Source organism: Cervus canadensis, chromosome 18 (genome assembly GCF_019320065.1).
Source record: "Cervus canadensis isolate Bull #8, Minnesota chromosome 18, ASM1932006v1, whole genome shotgun sequence".
NCBI classification, from domain to species: Eukaryota; Metazoa; Chordata; class Mammalia; order Artiodactyla; family Cervidae; genus Cervus; species Cervus canadensis.
The window spans coordinates 21,528,731-21,543,980 of NC_057403.1; the positions used below are offsets into that span (position 1 = coordinate 21,528,731).

The 15,250-nt window shown below is 57.9% G+C and overlaps 2 protein-coding genes across 3 annotated transcripts; one reads left to right on the forward strand and one right to left on the reverse strand.

The window, feature by feature from the left end:
* Positions 1–309: 309 nt before the first annotated feature.
* On the reverse strand, positions 310–5,926 carry FAM71E1 (family with sequence similarity 71 member E1). Its single transcript, XM_043435524.1, has 5 exons — positions 5,667–5,926; positions 5,364–5,482; positions 4,878–5,008; positions 1,006–1,267; positions 310–482 (listed from the first exon to the last, which is right to left on the reverse strand). Exons 1-5 carry the CDS (start codon positions 5,734–5,736, stop codon positions 426–428), a joined length of 639 nt encoding a protein of 212 aa, XP_043291459.1. The 5' UTR covers positions 5,737–5,926; the 3' UTR covers positions 310–425.
* Positions 5,927–5,976: 50 nt separating this feature from the next.
* EMC10 (ER membrane protein complex subunit 10) lies at positions 5,977–12,223 on the forward strand. 2 transcript variants are annotated; one of them, XM_043435523.1, is made up of 8 exons: positions 5,977–6,182; positions 7,149–7,221; positions 8,143–8,252; positions 9,065–9,169; positions 9,553–9,734; positions 9,890–9,983; positions 10,792–10,878; positions 11,091–12,223. In XM_043435523.1, the coding sequence occupies exons 1-7, from the start codon at positions 6,069–6,071 to the stop codon at positions 10,876–10,878; spliced, it is 765 nt and encodes a 254-aa protein (XP_043291458.1). In that variant the 5' UTR covers positions 5,977–6,068; the 3' UTR covers positions 11,091–12,223. The 2 variants fall into 2 exon arrangements, with proteins under 2 accessions (XP_043291458.1, XP_043291457.1); XM_043435522.1 differs by lacking the exon at positions 10,792–10,878.
* The last annotated feature ends 3,027 nt before the right edge of the window (positions 12,224–15,250 follow it).

Consider the following 15,250-nt stretch of genomic DNA (forward strand, 5'->3'; position numbering starts at 1 on the left):
CGTTGCCATGGCAACTGCACAGTCACTGGGGACCCAAGGCCCTGTGGAGGCAGCCCTCTTGGGAGGAGCCACTGTGAGCTGGGAGGAGGCAGGCGGGCTGCAGTGGCAGCCATAGTAGGTCAAAGAGGAAGCCAAGGACTGACTTGGGGGGCTACCCTTATGGAGTAGACATGCTGGAATGGTGCGTGCGGGGCCCACGGAGCCAGACACCATGAACCCGAGACCATGCTAAGGCAGCCATTACTGAAAGAGCTGCTTCCGCCATGTTGAATTGGTGACGATGGGGAAAGTGCTCATGACCCGGTTTTCTTGGTTCTTAAGTGGCCGATCTCTAGTAACTTTAATATTAATTCATCTGTCCGGCCCCAAGGTAGGGGACACTTTGATCTCTGGTCTTTTGGTGACCTCAAAGAACGTTGGAGGAGTCAGAGTCCCCAGAGTTCAGACATCTGTGGGTCAAGTCTGGCTTCCATGTCTTGAAGCTGGGTACAAGAGAGAGTTGGTCTCAGATGCTTTGTGGATGTATCTGCTGTTCGGGGGATGGGTGAGTGGGCGTTTGGTACTTTCTGGGAAGACGTGGGGAGCAGGGGATTCTCAAGGAAGGGGCCCCATAGGTTCCAGTGACCCCACCTTCGAAGACCGGTGTCTTTCCCCTCCCCAGGCCTTCCAGGGAACTGGTCCCTGGCCTAGCCAACTCTTCAAGGCCTAGGCATTCCCTCTCCAGATCCCAGCATGTTAGGTCAAGGGGAGGGAAGCTGGGTAGGCAATGCCCCTTTTGGAAACCATCGCCACCTCTGCTGGCGCATCAAGGCCCTGCGGACCTTGCTCTGTTTTGAGAGCCTCCTGAACTCTGAGCAGAGACAGCACACCCTTTCAGAACTCAGGAGTCTGGGCCCCGGGTCACCTCCACTCTCAGATCCCGGATCCAGCCCCTCAACTCCCTCCTCCTCCTCCGAGCCAGGAGTCCCGCCCCCCAGCCCCGCCCACGCCCCTCCCCCTCCTTGCCTCTCCCGCCGTCAGATCCTCGTCCTCTTCCTCGTCGTCGTCCTCCAGCGCCGAGTAGTCCTGGGTGAAAGGCACGGCTCCCTGGGCCGAGTGGAAGCGCAGGCGGTAGAGCAGCCGCACCCACTGGCCGAACTCTCGGTCGCGGCTCTCGGGCGGGGCCCGCAGCTGCAGGTAGAAGGCACGGCCGGTGCGGAACTTGACCTTGAGCTGCCAGCGGCTTTCGTCGTGGACGAAGAGCTGGACGAACTGCAAGGGGAACAGCCTGGGCAGGCGGAAGGGGCGGCTTCAGCATCTGACCCTCCCAGGCGCCAGCAGCGCCCACCCCAGCGCCCCTCTCCGCCCCCGGAAGGAGTTCTTTGTCACTTTCTCTGCCTTTTGCATTTTATCCATCTCAAACTTTCGTCCAGACACGGAGCCCATCTGTGTCTCCCGCTGGTCCTCCTCCTCCTAAACGCGAGACTCGGATAGCTGCTTACTTGAAATTAACATTTGGATGTTGGATCGACATCGGACACAACTTCCAACAGCTGAATTCCTGACCTAAGCCCAACCCAAAACCTGCTCCTCTTCGTCTTCGTCTTAGCTATATCTTCCCACTTGCTCAGCCAGAAATTGTGCGAGTCGCTCCTGATCCGTCTTTTTGACATTTTTAACCGATCTTACCAAGTCCTGATGGCTCCACCGTTAAAATGTACTAATATTAATACTCAAAATCCGACCATTTCTAAGTCTCCACAATTTCCCGCATTCACCCCAGTCTGTTCCTACACTGCCGCCAGAGGGCGCCAATCAACACCCGGGTGAAATGGGGGCGTGCTCAGCTGTGTCCGATTCTTTGTGACCCATGGACTGTAGCCCGCCGGGCTCCTCGGTCCACGGGGTTGTCCAGGCAAGAATACTGGAATGGATTGCCATTGCGTCCTCCAGGGGATCTTCCTGACCCAGGGATCAAACCCGTGTTTCCAGCGTCTCCTGCATTACAGGTGGATTCTTTACCTCAGAGTCAAATCAACACCAGAGTTAGCTCAAATTGCTCCCAGGGCTCACAGGAAACAGTCCTGGTCTTGACCGCTAGGTTCTGCAGGCTCTGTTCCACTTTGTGCCTTCTCTGTCCTCCCCTCCCGCCCTTTCTCCCGGTTTAACGTCTCCAGCCATACTGGTCCTACTGTTCTATAAACCTGCCAGGCTTGGTCCTACCCCAGGACCTTTGCACTGGCTGTTTCCTCTGCCTAAAATCTTCTTCCTCCAACCATCCCCATGGCTTGGCCTCTTCATCTCGAGAAGGGGTGCCCCTTTTTCTCAAGAGGCATCTTCTCAGGGAGAAGATCTGTTTACAACCTCCTGCTTATTTACAACCACATCTGCCCTTGCTGACCTCCCCATGCCCACCCCTCACCCCCTTCTGATCTGTCTCCACAGACCTCAGCCACTGGACAAATTGACATCTATTCTGTCTGCCTTCCTAGTAGAAGGTGAGCTTGAGGGCAGAGAGTTTGGTCCAGTTTTTTTCACTGCTGTTTCCTTCATATCCAGAGCTGACCCACGGTCTGTGCTCAATGAATGCTCACTGAGTATCGAATACATGAATCGCTTAGGCCCCCAGCCTAATTCAATGTCCAAAAAAGGCAGCAGAGGAAACAATCCAGACAGAATGGGTAATTTGGCAGAGATCACACAGCAAGAATTTGAACCCAAGTCTTACCAAGGTTCTTAGCAACACTGGGTAGCTACACACCACCCTCCTCAGGCCCAGCAATGTATCTCCAGAAACTGATTTCACACCCTCCCGGCTGTGCATGGATGTCCCCTGCCTGCTGCACTGGTGGTCACCCCCAGGCACAGGACACATCCGTGTCCCTCATAGGCGACTCGATCTGTTATTACATTCCCCAAATGGAAGAATTACAGCTGACATTTTCAGAGCTCATACTCTGTGCCAGGTGCTGTTCCAAGTGTTTCCCAAACATTTACTCAGTTTATCCCCTGACAGCCCTGGAAAGTGGGTTCTCCTCTTATCCCCATGTTGCAGGTGAGGAAACTGAGACCCAGACAGGTAGGAAACTTGGCCAAAGGCAGAGAAGAAGGGGTGAAGCCAGGATTTGAACCCAAGCTGTCTGAAGGCAGCCATTCCTTCAAGGACATTCCCTATTAGGTTATCTCAGCAAGAGGCAGATGCAAGCTTGGTGTCCAAGGGGGTGGAGTTTGTTGAATGGTGTGTCCCAAAGAGGACCTGTCCGTCCCAGCACAGAATCACCCAGGGCTGGAAGCTGGTTAGAAGTGAGGGGCTGGGGGGTGAGTCTAGAGGCTGAGTTGGCAGAGCAGGCTCAATGATGTTACTTCCGTGGTATGTTTTATGGTGGGAGAAGGCAGAGTGCTGAAGGAGGTTACAAGGAGATCAAAGACCCCTTCTCAGCACCAACCTTGATATTCTTCCAACTGCAAGTTGTGACTCAAGTGGTGGGATACAATTAATATTGAAAAGAAAAGGGAGGTGTGGTAGAGAATGTCTCAGTACAGGGTTCTGACAACAGAATACTGCTTTGTGAAATGTTTTCAACTTATCCAGGGAGGATAAATAAAGGCTGTACGTAGCTTCAAGTTCGTTCAGGTCAGAATCAGATTATACCACTGAATGAGTTGCAAAAAAAAAAAAAAATCTTTTTGGATTTCAGAATTGCAAACAAAGGATTGTGTGTCTGTGTGTGTGTTTGTGATAATGTGACTCCATTCTTCCTTCCTTCCTCCCCTCCCTTTCCCTGCCCCGTTTCTTTCATTAACTATGAGATGCAGGTGGTGCTAGTGGTAAAAGAACCCACTTGCCAATGCAGGAGACATAAGAGTCACAGGTTCAATTCCTGGGTCGGGAAGATACCCTGAAGGAAGGCATGGCACTCCTCTCCAGTATTCTTGCCTGGAGAATCCCATGGACAGAGGAACCTGGTGGGCTACAGTCCACAGCGTTGCAGAGTCAGACATTACTGAAATGACTTAGCACACATGCAATCAAAAAAAAAAAAAAGCAAGCCACGGGCAGAATGTTTCTGTAAATATACTCTACTCATGTAAATGCTTTGGTATTTGCAGCTGGAATTGGAGGCAGGAGCCTAGGATGGGAGAAAGGTGTATTTTGTGCTGTGTGTGTCTTGTACCTTAGAGTGTTTTTGCATTACTTTTTCAATGAAAAAACAAAACGAAACACAAAGACCTGCAGGGGCAGTGTGGAGAGAGTGGCCTGAGAGCTCCAGAATCCAGGGGGCTGGTCGTGAAGAGCAGGTGGTTCCAATCCAGGCCACCCCTGACTCACACTAGGACCCTGGCCAAGTGGCTCCCCTCTCTGGGCCTCAGTTTTTCTTTTTGAGGATGGGGTTAAAGGGCCCCAGCATACCATGCAGTGAAAGTGAAGTCGCTCAGTTGTGTCTGACTCTGCAACCCCATGGACTGTAGCCTACCAGGCTCCTCCATCCATGGGATTTTCCAGGCCAGAGTACTGGAGTGGGTTGCCATGTCCTTCTCCAGGGGATCTTCCCAACCTAGAGATCAGACCCGGGTCTCCTGCATTGCAGGCAGTCACTTTACCATCTGAGCCACCAAGGAAGCCCATGCAGTAGGTGCTGCATAAATGGTCGCTCTCCTGACCCCTACCAGGGCGTGGCCATGGGCTGTCCCCTCATGTCCATCTATCCCTGATTGCTGATCCCTGTGGGTGGCCCTGTGGTTTGTTCTCCTGGTGGACCAGTAGCCCAGAGAGGGCTGGCAGCCATCCATGGCTCCTGGCCCTGGGGGTCATCCGGGTGAAAGGAGGTGCTTCAGGGGACCTAGGGTGCCCAGAGCTGGGGAGGAAGGCAGTGTAGGCTGGGGGTGGGGGCAGTCACCCGAAGAGCTGCAGGTGTCCGTTCTCCTTGGCAGGGCCCGCCAGAAGCAACAGGTCTGGGAGTTCCAGGGCTGGACTGGAGGCTGCCACTCCCATGGTGACCTTGTTGGCAACTTCTCCTAACCGGGTCACCTGGGCCGGGGGAGGGGTGGCGACAGAGGTTAGAAGCTGGATAAATGGGGAGCAGGGTTGGGGAGGGATCAGAGGTCAGGAATTTTGGTAGGATTAAGGGGCATGAACTAAGAAAGTTAACCATCAAGAAGAGGATCAGATATCTTGGGGTCAAAGGTCGAGTCACCTGGGTATGAAGTCAGAGACATGGACTGAGGGAATCAAAGGTTAGCAGTCATAGAGAAACTAAAGGTTTGGAGGTATTGGCGGGCGTGGGGTGTGGAGGTCAGGAGATGGGCGGTAAGGTGAGCAGAGGTTCCCTACGTCAGGAGGTCGGGGCCCAGGCTTGGGCGCAGAGGGTTCTGGGGCTCCGCACCTGCACGAAGTTGCTCTCAAAGATGGGGAAGTCTCGCAGCTGGTCGAATTCGCCGCTGAGGAGATGGCGCTGGAGCCGTCCGGGCCGGCCCGTGGGACAGGGTGGAACCAGGGGGCGTTCTACAGAAGCGGCGAAGTTCGCAGATCTATTCCAAGAGGCTGGGTAGGGGTCCCCTACCCAGGGCGGACAGCCCCGCGCGGAGGGTAGGGGGTTCCCGGCTACCGGTCTCCGTATCGCAGGCCCCATCCCTCACCTGGTTCCCGCACCTGGTCCAACCCCTCCAGGCCCGGTTCCGCTTCTCACCTGCCATCACGCCTGGTCCCGCCTCACCTGCTCCACCGAAGGCCGGCTTAGGCTCGTGCCCCCGTTTCATCGCAACGCCCCGCCCCTTGGGAGGAGCGGAGGGCGGTGCCCATGGAGAAAACGGGAGGGCGGGGCCGCGGGCTCTGTGACGTCACAGCGAGGCGGACGGCGTCGATACGTCGAAGTCCGCGGTTGTGACGTCACCAGAGGGGGCGGTACCCGGACGCCCAGAGGGAGCAGCGGTCGCCCAGCGACATCAGGCCCCGGTAGCGGGTGGGCGCTAGTGCGCAGACGCAAGAAGCTGGCGCAGGCGCACGGGCGACGGGATGCGGCCCGTTGCTCCCGGCGTGCTCCGCGGCGCCCGCCTGACTCCAGCCTCTGGGCTGGAGGGAAGGGCCCGAGATGTCTGTCCCTGCCGCTGGTGCGACTCGACTGCTCCTCCTGTTGCTGGTGGCGGCAGCAGCGCCCAGCCGGGCGCGGGGTAGTGGCTGCCGGTCCGGAGCCGCTGTGCGGGGAGTGAGTACTTATTCGCTTTGCACAGAGGTCAGGGCCGCCGGAGATCGCGGTCTTGGGTCTTTGGGTCGGTTAAGGTGGGAACGGGGCTGCGCAGGGCCGGGAGGGAAGGCGAGATGAAAACCATGCAAAGCGAGGCTGCAGTCCTGCGCGTGCATGAGGCCTGGGAGAAAGCGAGAGGTTAGAGAGGCCCTAACTCGTGAATATGCATAAGGGGGCGGGGCTCGGATGGGTTTTTTTGGCCCCAAGGCTATCGGTGAGGTGAAAACTCGGCTGCACCCAAAGAGGAGATCGGGGCAAGAACTTCTTTAACTTTCGAACGCTTGGGATCCGCAGTCATGAATATGCTTGAGGATGTGTGGCCCGGATGGAATCTTGGCAAATCAGACGTCGGGGCGGCTAAAATGAAAATGGCGAGGGGGTTCTCGAGAGAGTGGAGGAGTTCCGTCTCCCGCATACACGTGGGGTGGGCGGAATGTTGAGCTCGAGGATTAAAATCTGGAACGAGGTAGCGCAGGCTTGAGGGTGGAGAGTGGAGTATGCAGAAGTTGGAGAAATTTGGAGAGTTGGAGAAAAGGAAGGCCTGAAATCTTAAATTTGCTTGATGGCGGCATCGTGACTGTTGAGGCTTAAGGTGACACCGAGGTCACTTGGATATTAGCTTGGGAAGGATACCCTTTAACTCATGAATATTTATGATGCTAGGCGTGAAAGTGGCCAGGAGGTAGTTGCCTTGAAAATGAGGCAACTGGTTTGCAGGCTCTGGTTTTCTGAGGCCCGTCCAGATCATGAATTTTCATGAAATGGTCAGATTCCGGTGGAATCGTGAGCATGCATCAGTGTTTGGATATGGGTATGAAAATAAGGCTCTTCCAGCAGCTTACGGGTCTGTGTGTCCTGGGGCTCCTGGATCCTGCTGGACTGAGGACTCTGATGGTCCTTAAGTGGGTCCCTTTCTGTCACGTGCAGGTGGGGGTGGAAGGTCGAGAAGGCGAGGGCTGCGGCACCGTGGGGCTGCTACTGGAGCACTCATTTGAGATTGGTGAGTCACAGCGTCCTGACATGGACACTTAGTCACTGCCCTGTGAATTCAGGTGCCTCCCCGTGTGATACACGTCATCCGTTCACTCACAGCTTTGCACTTGGGAGTGTGTTTGCATTAACACGGGGGAGTTGGATGGGGGAAGAATAGAAGCTCTGCTTTTGAATACCTCTATACTGGTAAGACAAATGCCCGTGTCAGAAAGGTCACTGTGGTGGTAATAAGCTCAGAGCAGACTTTCCTGACCACTTGTCCCATGCCCTGCCCTGGTAGATGCTCCTCCTGTATTAACTCAGACATCTTCAGAATAGTCATGCAAAGTAGGAGGTGGTAGGGATAGCCCCATTTCCCAGAAGAGCAAACCGAGGTGCAGAGGGACACCAGACAGGGTCCTTTTACAAGTGAATGGCAGAGCCAGGACCTGCTCTAAAGCCCAGCTTAAACTGCGTTAATGCACTAATGCATCCAGAATCCCAGATACGTCAGTGCGGCCCAGGGGTTCATAATCCAGTCTGAGGCCCCAGACTCTGGGGTGAGGGGCGTTCATGATAACCATTGAAGCTGGGACCCTCTGCAGACCTCTCCAGTCAGAGCCTGCCATCTGCCCAAGAAAGCCTGGCCTTGGGAGTGCCCAAGCTCTGTACCCTGTGATCTGCAGCTGGGGAAGCTGAGGGCCAGATAGGTTATGTGAGCGACCCTGGGTCACCTGGCAAGTTGGAGGCCAGGTTTAGGAGCTGTGGGGTCTGGGCACCTATCGTGGGTTGCCCCGGGAGGCAGGAGGGCAAGACAAGGTGGTGGTGTCCCCAGTTTTTAGGTGGAACAATGAGGGCTCAGGGTGGGGAGGTGACCTGGTCACAGCGAGGTTGACAGGTGTGGTGGCCGGAGGTCGCTGAGTCCAGGTGTGCCTCTCCCCCCCTCCAGATGACAGTGCCCACTTCCGGAAGCGGGGCTCGCTGCTCTGGAACCAGCAAGACGGCACCTTGTCTTTATCACAGCGGCAGCTCAATGAGGAGGAGCGGGGCCGGCTCCGGGTGAGGAGGGGACCCCGGCTTTGCTGGAATGGGGGGCACGTGCCTCGGAGGACAGCATGCGTACTTCCGGGTCCTCCTTGGGGAGGGTGTGGGGAGGTACCGGGCTCAGGTGGGGCTCTGGACAGCAGGGTGGAGAAAGGGAGGAAGGAGAGGCGAGGGGCCAGCTAGCTGACTTTGGGGGGAAGCTCACAAAAGCTGCCACAGGCCACTTCTGCTCTGCCCCTTTGGACAGATGGAGCCGTGGGGGAGGCGGGGGATACAGGCTTCTTTTGGGCAGCTGTGGGCCCCTGGGTGCCCTCCCTGTAGGAAATAGCAGGGTGATGTCCGCCTGGATCAGCACGATGCCCATGTGATTCCTGTCACCCCGAGAGGGAATTTGCTGCTCATAGAACTGGGGAGTCCCTGGCCTTCCCTGGTGGCTCAGTGGTTAGGACTCCACGCTTTCACTGCAGTGGGCCCAGGTTCCATCCACTGTTGTGGAACTAAGATCCCAGAAGCCACCTGGCGTGACCCCAAAAAAGAAAGAAGAAAAGGATTAACAGGAGTCTGGGTGTGGGATTGGACCCAGACCTGGGGGCAGCATTCTTGGGGACTTTTTCCCTCGCTGGGCCCTGCTCTGTTCTCCTCCTGATGGTCTTCCCTCCCACTCCCCCCTTGCCCAGTGGGGCAGGCCAGTGGGAGGAGTCTTGGGCTTGGCTGGGCCAGGTGGCGGGGAGGGGCTTTCCTGGCTGGGGGCCCTGTGAGGGGTGCAGACTTGGTGGGGGCTGGGCGCTGCCTTGCCCACCACCACCTCCTCCTCTCCGCCCTTGCAGGACGTGGCAGCGCTGAACGGCCTGTACCGTGTCCGGGTCCCGCGGCGGCCTGGGGCCCCTGATGGCCCAGAAGCCGGGGGCTACGTCTCCTCCTTTGTCCCCGCGGTGAGTCAGCAACGAGGACTGGGCCCCATCCTTGCTTCGCCCAACCACTCCAGCCTAGGTCCTACCGTTCGGCCTCCATTGTCTGTGGCCCAGCATTTAAGAATGGGGAAGGCTCGGACCTGGTTTTGCCTTTGAGGGTCTCCTGGGCTGGAGAGGGGCAGTCCGGTTGGCGGGGGCTCCAATGGGGCAGCTCAGGGCCTTGTGGGCGCTGGAGAAGCTGCTGATTCCACCTGAGGTTGGTGGGGTGGGAGGGGGTCGTGTGGAGGGCTTTGAAAGATGTGTCCGGGGCCCCGTGGGATGCGGGGGCGTGCTGGTGTGGGCAAAGCCTGGGCAGCAGCCCCTGCTGGCCCTCCTCCTCTCAGCCCCCTCCCCTCTGCCCGCAGTGCTCCCTGGTAGAGTCTCACCTCTCGGACCAGCTGACCCTGCACGTGGATGTGGCCGGCAACGTGGTGGGCGTGTCGGTGGTGACGTACCCTGGGGGCTGCCGGGGCCACGAGGTGGAGGACGTGGACCTGGAGCTGTTCAACACTTCCGTGCAGCTGCAGCCGCCGGTCACGGCGCCTGGGTGAGGAGGGGGTGCGGGAAGGGGACAGAACCAGGCCCCTCTGGGCCGGGCCAGCCTCCCACCCCGCCCCTCCCGCCACCCTTCTGGGCCCTGTGGGGGGTTGGGGAGGTGCGGGCGCCTCATCCCATCTTGTGCTTCTACTCCTACCTTCCCAGGCCTGAGACAGCAGCTTTCATTGAGCGCCTGGAGATGGAGCAGGCCCAGAAGGCCAAGAACCCCCAGGAGCAGAAGTCCTTCTTCGCTAAATATGTGAGTGGGGTTCTGCACGCCCCTGGGGCCCTTCCCCAGTGGGGAAGGGCCCTCTCCCTCCCATCCTGAGCCCCGCTTCGTCCTGCTCGGCTCCCCTCCTCTATGCAGGGCCGGCTTGGTCTCTGTGCTCGTCTCCCTGGCCCCTGGGCTGAACGCTGGAGCCCTGCACCCGCCCTCCTGTGTCCACTCGTGGCGGTGGTCACGGGGCATCCGGTCTCAGAAAACAGCCCGCCCCGGAGCTGGGCAGTGAGGGGAGCCGGGGCCAGCTCCCTGGGTGCCTGGGCCGGGCTCAGACCAGGGACAGGGAGTGTCAGTCTGTCCCGTTTGGAGGGAGTGCAGAGGGGGGCGTGGTCGGGGAGGGGCGGGGTCCATGCCAACCGAGGACAGGAGAGGGTGCCTGAGCTGGGCTGGGGGTGGGGGCTGCGGGGTGGAAGGCCGAGATCTAGGGGGACAGGTTTAGAAAGGAGGGAGTTGGGGAGGTGTCCTCCAGCCAGGCCGGGGAGGGGCCTGGAAGCCTGGGAGCCGAGGGTCCTTGGTGCTGGTGACGCTGGGGCTGGAGGAGGCCGTCCCACCCCGGGCCAGGGCAGGGGGCCGCGGAAGCCAGCGAGGTTGGGGCCTCCGGGTCTCGGGTGTCAAGTCTGCGGGGCCTCAGGTAGCGTGCTGGTCGCTCCTGGGGTCAGGAGAGCCAACCCACTGAGCTGCGGGCAAACGCGGCCTCCGCGGGTGCGCCCGGCCGGCCCGCTCTCCCTGACGGCCGCCGGACGCCGCAGCCGCCGCTGGCCCTGACCTGCGTCCCCGCCCTCCTCAGTGGCACCTCATCCTGGGGGGGGCCTTGTTGCTCACAGCCCTGCGTCCTGCCGCCCCCGGGCCCGCACCGCCGCAGCACGAGGCCTGAGTGAGGACCCGCCCCCTCCCACCTCCCCGCTCCCCGCAGCCCCCCAGCCCTCCCCCAGCCCGTAGTGCAGTAGGGGACCCGGGCCCGCTCCCCCCACGCCTCCCCTCACGCCGCGCCCACCTCCCCCACGGTGGCCAGGCCACCGCTGACCTCACCTCTCTTCTCTGTCTCTCTGTCCGCCCGTCCATCCATCCCATGCCGCCGGCTCACAGTGGATGTACATCGTCCCAGTCGTCCTCTTCCTCATGATGTCGGGAGCACCTGACGCGGGGGGCCAGGGCGGCGGCGGTGGCGGCGGTAGCGGAGGCGGTGGCCGGTGAGGGGCGCGGGGCCGAGGTGCCGCTCGCCCTCTTTCTCCTGGAGCACGCCCTTCCTGCCCAGCGTGCCCGCTCCCTTGGTCATCTTAGGAGGGACTCTCCGCCCGACCATCTCCCTGTCCTGTGGGGGTCAGAGGGCGCCCCCTCCCCATGTGTCCCTCCCCTCTTGTGCTTGGAGTTACTGTGGGTGTGGGGGTGGCTGGGTTCTGGGCCCTGCTGCACCCCACCTTTCCCCCTGGCCCCACCGAAGTGTAGAGCCCACGCTCCCGGTCCCCTGATCCCACACCCCAAGCCCTGTGGGGTGGGAACATGCCTGGTTCTCTCCGGCCTCCGTGCCTTTATCTGGTCTCACCCCGCCAGGCCAGGGTGTCCCCCTCACTTGTCTGACACTGGATTGGGACACCAGCCTCCTCTCTATGGTCTTGAGGGCACCCTGGGGCTCCCCAAAGCCCAGAGCTGGCACAGAGCAGGGGTGGGCCGGCCCTGGGTGCCCCCTTTTCACTCTGTCTGCACAGCCCTGCTCCCCCTGCTCTGGCCTGTATCTGCCCACGGCTCTAGTGGGAGTTGGGAATTCCTGCTATTAGGACGCCAGGCCCTCCAGAGGCTCTGGGGCTTGAACCAGTGATGCTGGAAGTCAAAACGGAGCGGACTGCCGTGCAGTAGAGTCAGGGCCCAGATGATGTAGAGAACCCCTTTCCCAGCTGGTCGCTGCCCTGGGACTTTGCTGGGTCCTTGCCATTTATCTCCCTTTCTCCTTCTGTCTATTTAAAAACATCGACAACATAATTGAAATAGGTAAACGTTTGGGAAAGTTGCAGCTTGCAACTTAACAGGCAAATGCAGTTGTTAACTAGGCTAAGAGACTGTCAGGATGTACAGGTGCTACTGAATTCTGCGGGTGGCTAGGTGTGTGATTCAGAAAGGCCAAAAAAAATGGCCGCCGTTGTCATGGTAACAGTGACATCAGGCTCCACGGGGTGTGTGTGTGTAGCAGTTTATTAAAGCGAGCCCTAAATATTCAGCGTTCAGCTTGCCTCCTGCTTTATGTGGTTATAAATAGCGTGACATCGAAGGCTGTCACCTGCCTGTCCCTGGTGTGAGTTTGACTTCCCGCGGACGCATGACTCAAAGTAGAATTACAATAGGTTAGAGACATTTTTCGAGCAGACCAAACGGCCAAGGAAGATGCCTGGTGGAGTGTCCCTGATGACTCGATCAGGTAATTTTCCCTCCTGGAGTGACTGCCGGCACCAGCCAGCGGGGAAGGCTGTTGGCCGCTCTCTGTAACCAGAGTAGTAAGTTGGGGATTGTACACTGACCTGTCCTTGCCGTTGTGCTCCAGGTCTATGTCCAGAGAGTGGCCCTGTCCTCCGTGTGCCACCAGAAAGGGACACTGAGCTCACTCAGCCTGCCCTCCACCTACTTTTTTCACAAAATTTACGCTTGACCGAAACACAGGACTGCAGACCGTGGCGGCACATTTGGTGTTTTTGAGAGCCGAGCTCATCCTTTGCTCCATGGCGGTGTTTATGTCTTTTGAGTTCCTCTTGTGACTCATCTGATGATGCCGAGACCTCCGTGTGCCCTCTGTCTTCTGATGCCCTTGGATTCTGATCCTGCTGCGGCTCCCCCTGGCTCCAGGAGCTCAGAGCCCACCCGCCCTGCCCAGCCACCCCTCTGCCCAGTGACAAGAGGCCTGAGAAACACTGCCTCTGTTGGGTCACACACCTGCCAGCATTGGGGGTTATTGGTTTGCCCACTTTTTTGGTAGCTTTAAGTGCTGAAAGGGTCCCCAAGTTGCTCTAACTGGCGTCTCTTTCTTCACCAGTAGGAGACACTGCCCCAATATCTCTCCTGCTCCATGTGAATTCTGTCACTGACACTTTCATGGGCAGTGCTCACAAATGAAGAGCTCTTGATCCTTTAGTTCGCAGCTGTGATCTCCTGCCAATCATTTGCTGGACCATTTTGTTATTTTTTTTAAGTAACCTGAGATCTGAGGTCTTTATCTGATTACTTCCTTCTTAGACTTTTTCAGCCACTCTCAAGCAGGCAGAGTTACTCTGTGGCATGTTCTAGTCAGTGTCCGAGCTGGTGCTGGCTCCCTGGGGCTCTGTCCCGGTTAAATTTCTCTTCTCAGTCTTGCCCGTCCCTGGAGAGCGCAGTCAGTTTTCTTTTGATTGATCAGGGTATCTGGGGATATCAAATGAAACCCAAAGGATTCTGTAGCATCCAATGCACAGAGCCTTCTGCTCACCCCAGCCCAGCACTTCTTCTCTGCTCTGGAGGGCAGCCCGAGCTTTCAGTCTCCTGCGCCTGACTCTGTAGAAACTCCTTTGAGAAATAAGCAAGTCTATGTACACAGTTTTTGCAAAACTACATTACCCCGGCTCCCCACCCCCACCCCACCACCTGACAAGTCAGGGAGGTTTCCATGTCTGATACAGAGTGGTTCTCCTTGCACCTTATGGCTGGCTCTGAGTGGATCCTACTGGTCTCCTGTCGATGGGCCTTTGGGTGCTGCAGGGATCCCAGTGTGCCTGCTTGATTCCCCACTCGTGTGTGGGACCCCCCAAGCCCCACCTCCATAGACCAGCCGCCCGTTCACATTGGAGGTTGGGAGCAACCCTTCCTGACTGCTCCCAAGCCCGTCTCCAGCCCCGACTCCCCTCCAGGTTCTCCAGACCCCAGGCCCCTCCCTCTTGTGCCCCGGAGACCAATGAGGGAGTCCGTGTCACCCAGGAATCTGGGTGGCCCTAGAGGTAAAGAACCCGCCTGCAGATGCAGGAGACATAAAGAGATATAAGTTTGATTCCTGGATCGGGAAGATCCCTTGGAGGCGGGCATGGCAACCCATGTCAGTCTTCTTGCCTGGAGAATCCCCTGGACAGAGGAGCCTGGCGGGCTTCAGTCCATGGGCCACAGTCAGACACGACTGAAGCGACTTAGCACGCATGCGCAGAGTTGGACACACCCACCCCCAGCCTCAGACCAGAGGGCTGGGCCACCTACACATTGTTCTTCCCTGCCTCCTCCCTTCACCTGTGGCCTCAGCCCTGGCCTCTTCCTCCTGCACCCGGACCCCCTCCCCAGCCTCCAGTGTGCCCCCTCCAGGCCCTCCCCCTCATGGAGGGCTTTTCGACCCAGAGCCGCCTCTGCTCCCTGGCTCACCAGCACCTTCAGGACAGAGTCCCAGCCCTCAGCCTGGCCTGTGAGGCCCTCTGGTCTCCTCTTCCGCCTCGTGAATCACTACCCCAGCCTTGGTTCCTGATTCACTCAGATGCCCCCAGGCCAGATTGCAGACACCTTCCCTCCTCTCCCACCCCCACGTCCCCACCCCTCCTCCTCCTGCCTCATGCCTTCCTCTCGGTCCCCCACGAGCTCAGCCCTCACTCTCTCTCTGGCTTCCTCACCTCAGCCTCCTGAGGTCTGGTCTAAAACAGGCGAGCACCCACAAGGTGAATACTCAGTGGAGGGAAGGCCTCTCCCCAATTTCCTGCCCCACAGAATGCCACTTGTTCCCTGGCACTGGGGAAACCCCTCCCCCCACCTAGGCCTTCATACTGTCATCTGGGTTATTGAGAAGAGCTGGCTCAGCCATAAAGAGCCTGCCTGCCAGTGCCAGAGATGAAAAAGACTTGGGTTTGATCCCTGGGTGGGGAAGATCCCCTGGAGAAGGAAATGGCAACCCACTCCAGTATTCTTGCCTGGGAAAGCCCATGGACAGAGGAGCCCAGCAGGCTCCCTGAAGTTGCAAAGAATTGGACATGACTGAGCACACACACAAGATAGTTGTTTGGCAAGTATTCTTTGAAAATATATTAATATAAGGTTGATTTTAGTGTTTTTAAAGAATGTTTGCCACCCCAAGTTGTGCATTGAAGCAGGTGGCATCTGGAAACAACTCTAGAGGTTTATTTATTTAGCCAGAGAGACTCCAGGTGAGGATCAGGGACCAATGTTTGGCTGGCTGTCAGCCATTCACTTTTCCTTGCAGCCACCTTGCATTCAGTGAGTTCATGGTAGAGGAATCAAACTCAATTTGATTCCAATTC

What these genes read in the sequence shown, in the direction of transcription:
- FAM71E1 (XM_043435524.1), bottom strand. Translation starts at nt 5,736, where the DNA reads ATGAAACGGGGGCACGAGCCTAAGCCGGCCTTCGGTGGAGCAGGTGAG. An exon ending in GGGACCAGGCGTGATGGCAG is followed by an intron (nt 5,483 to 5,666) that starts GTGAGAAGCGGA and finishes CCGCTTCTGTAG; the next exon opens with AACGCCCCCTGGTTCCACCC. An exon ending in TTGAGAGCAACTTCGTGCAG is followed by an intron (nt 5,009 to 5,363) that starts GTGCGGAGCCCC and finishes CCCCCGGCCCAG; the next exon opens with GTGACCCGGTTAGGAGAAGT.
- EMC10 (XM_043435522.1), top strand. Translation starts at nt 6,069, where the DNA reads ATGTCTGTCCCTGCCGCTGGTGCGACTCGACTGCTCCTCCTGTTGCTG. An exon ending in TCTCCTCCTTTGTCCCCGCG is followed by an intron (nt 9,170 to 9,552) that starts GTGAGTCAGCAA and finishes CTCTGCCCGCAG; the next exon opens with TGCTCCCTGGTAGAGTCTCA. An exon ending in AGTCCTTCTTCGCTAAATAT is followed by an intron (nt 9,984 to 11,090) that starts GTGAGTGGGGTT and finishes GCCGGCTCACAG; the next exon opens with TGGATGTACATCGTCCCAGT.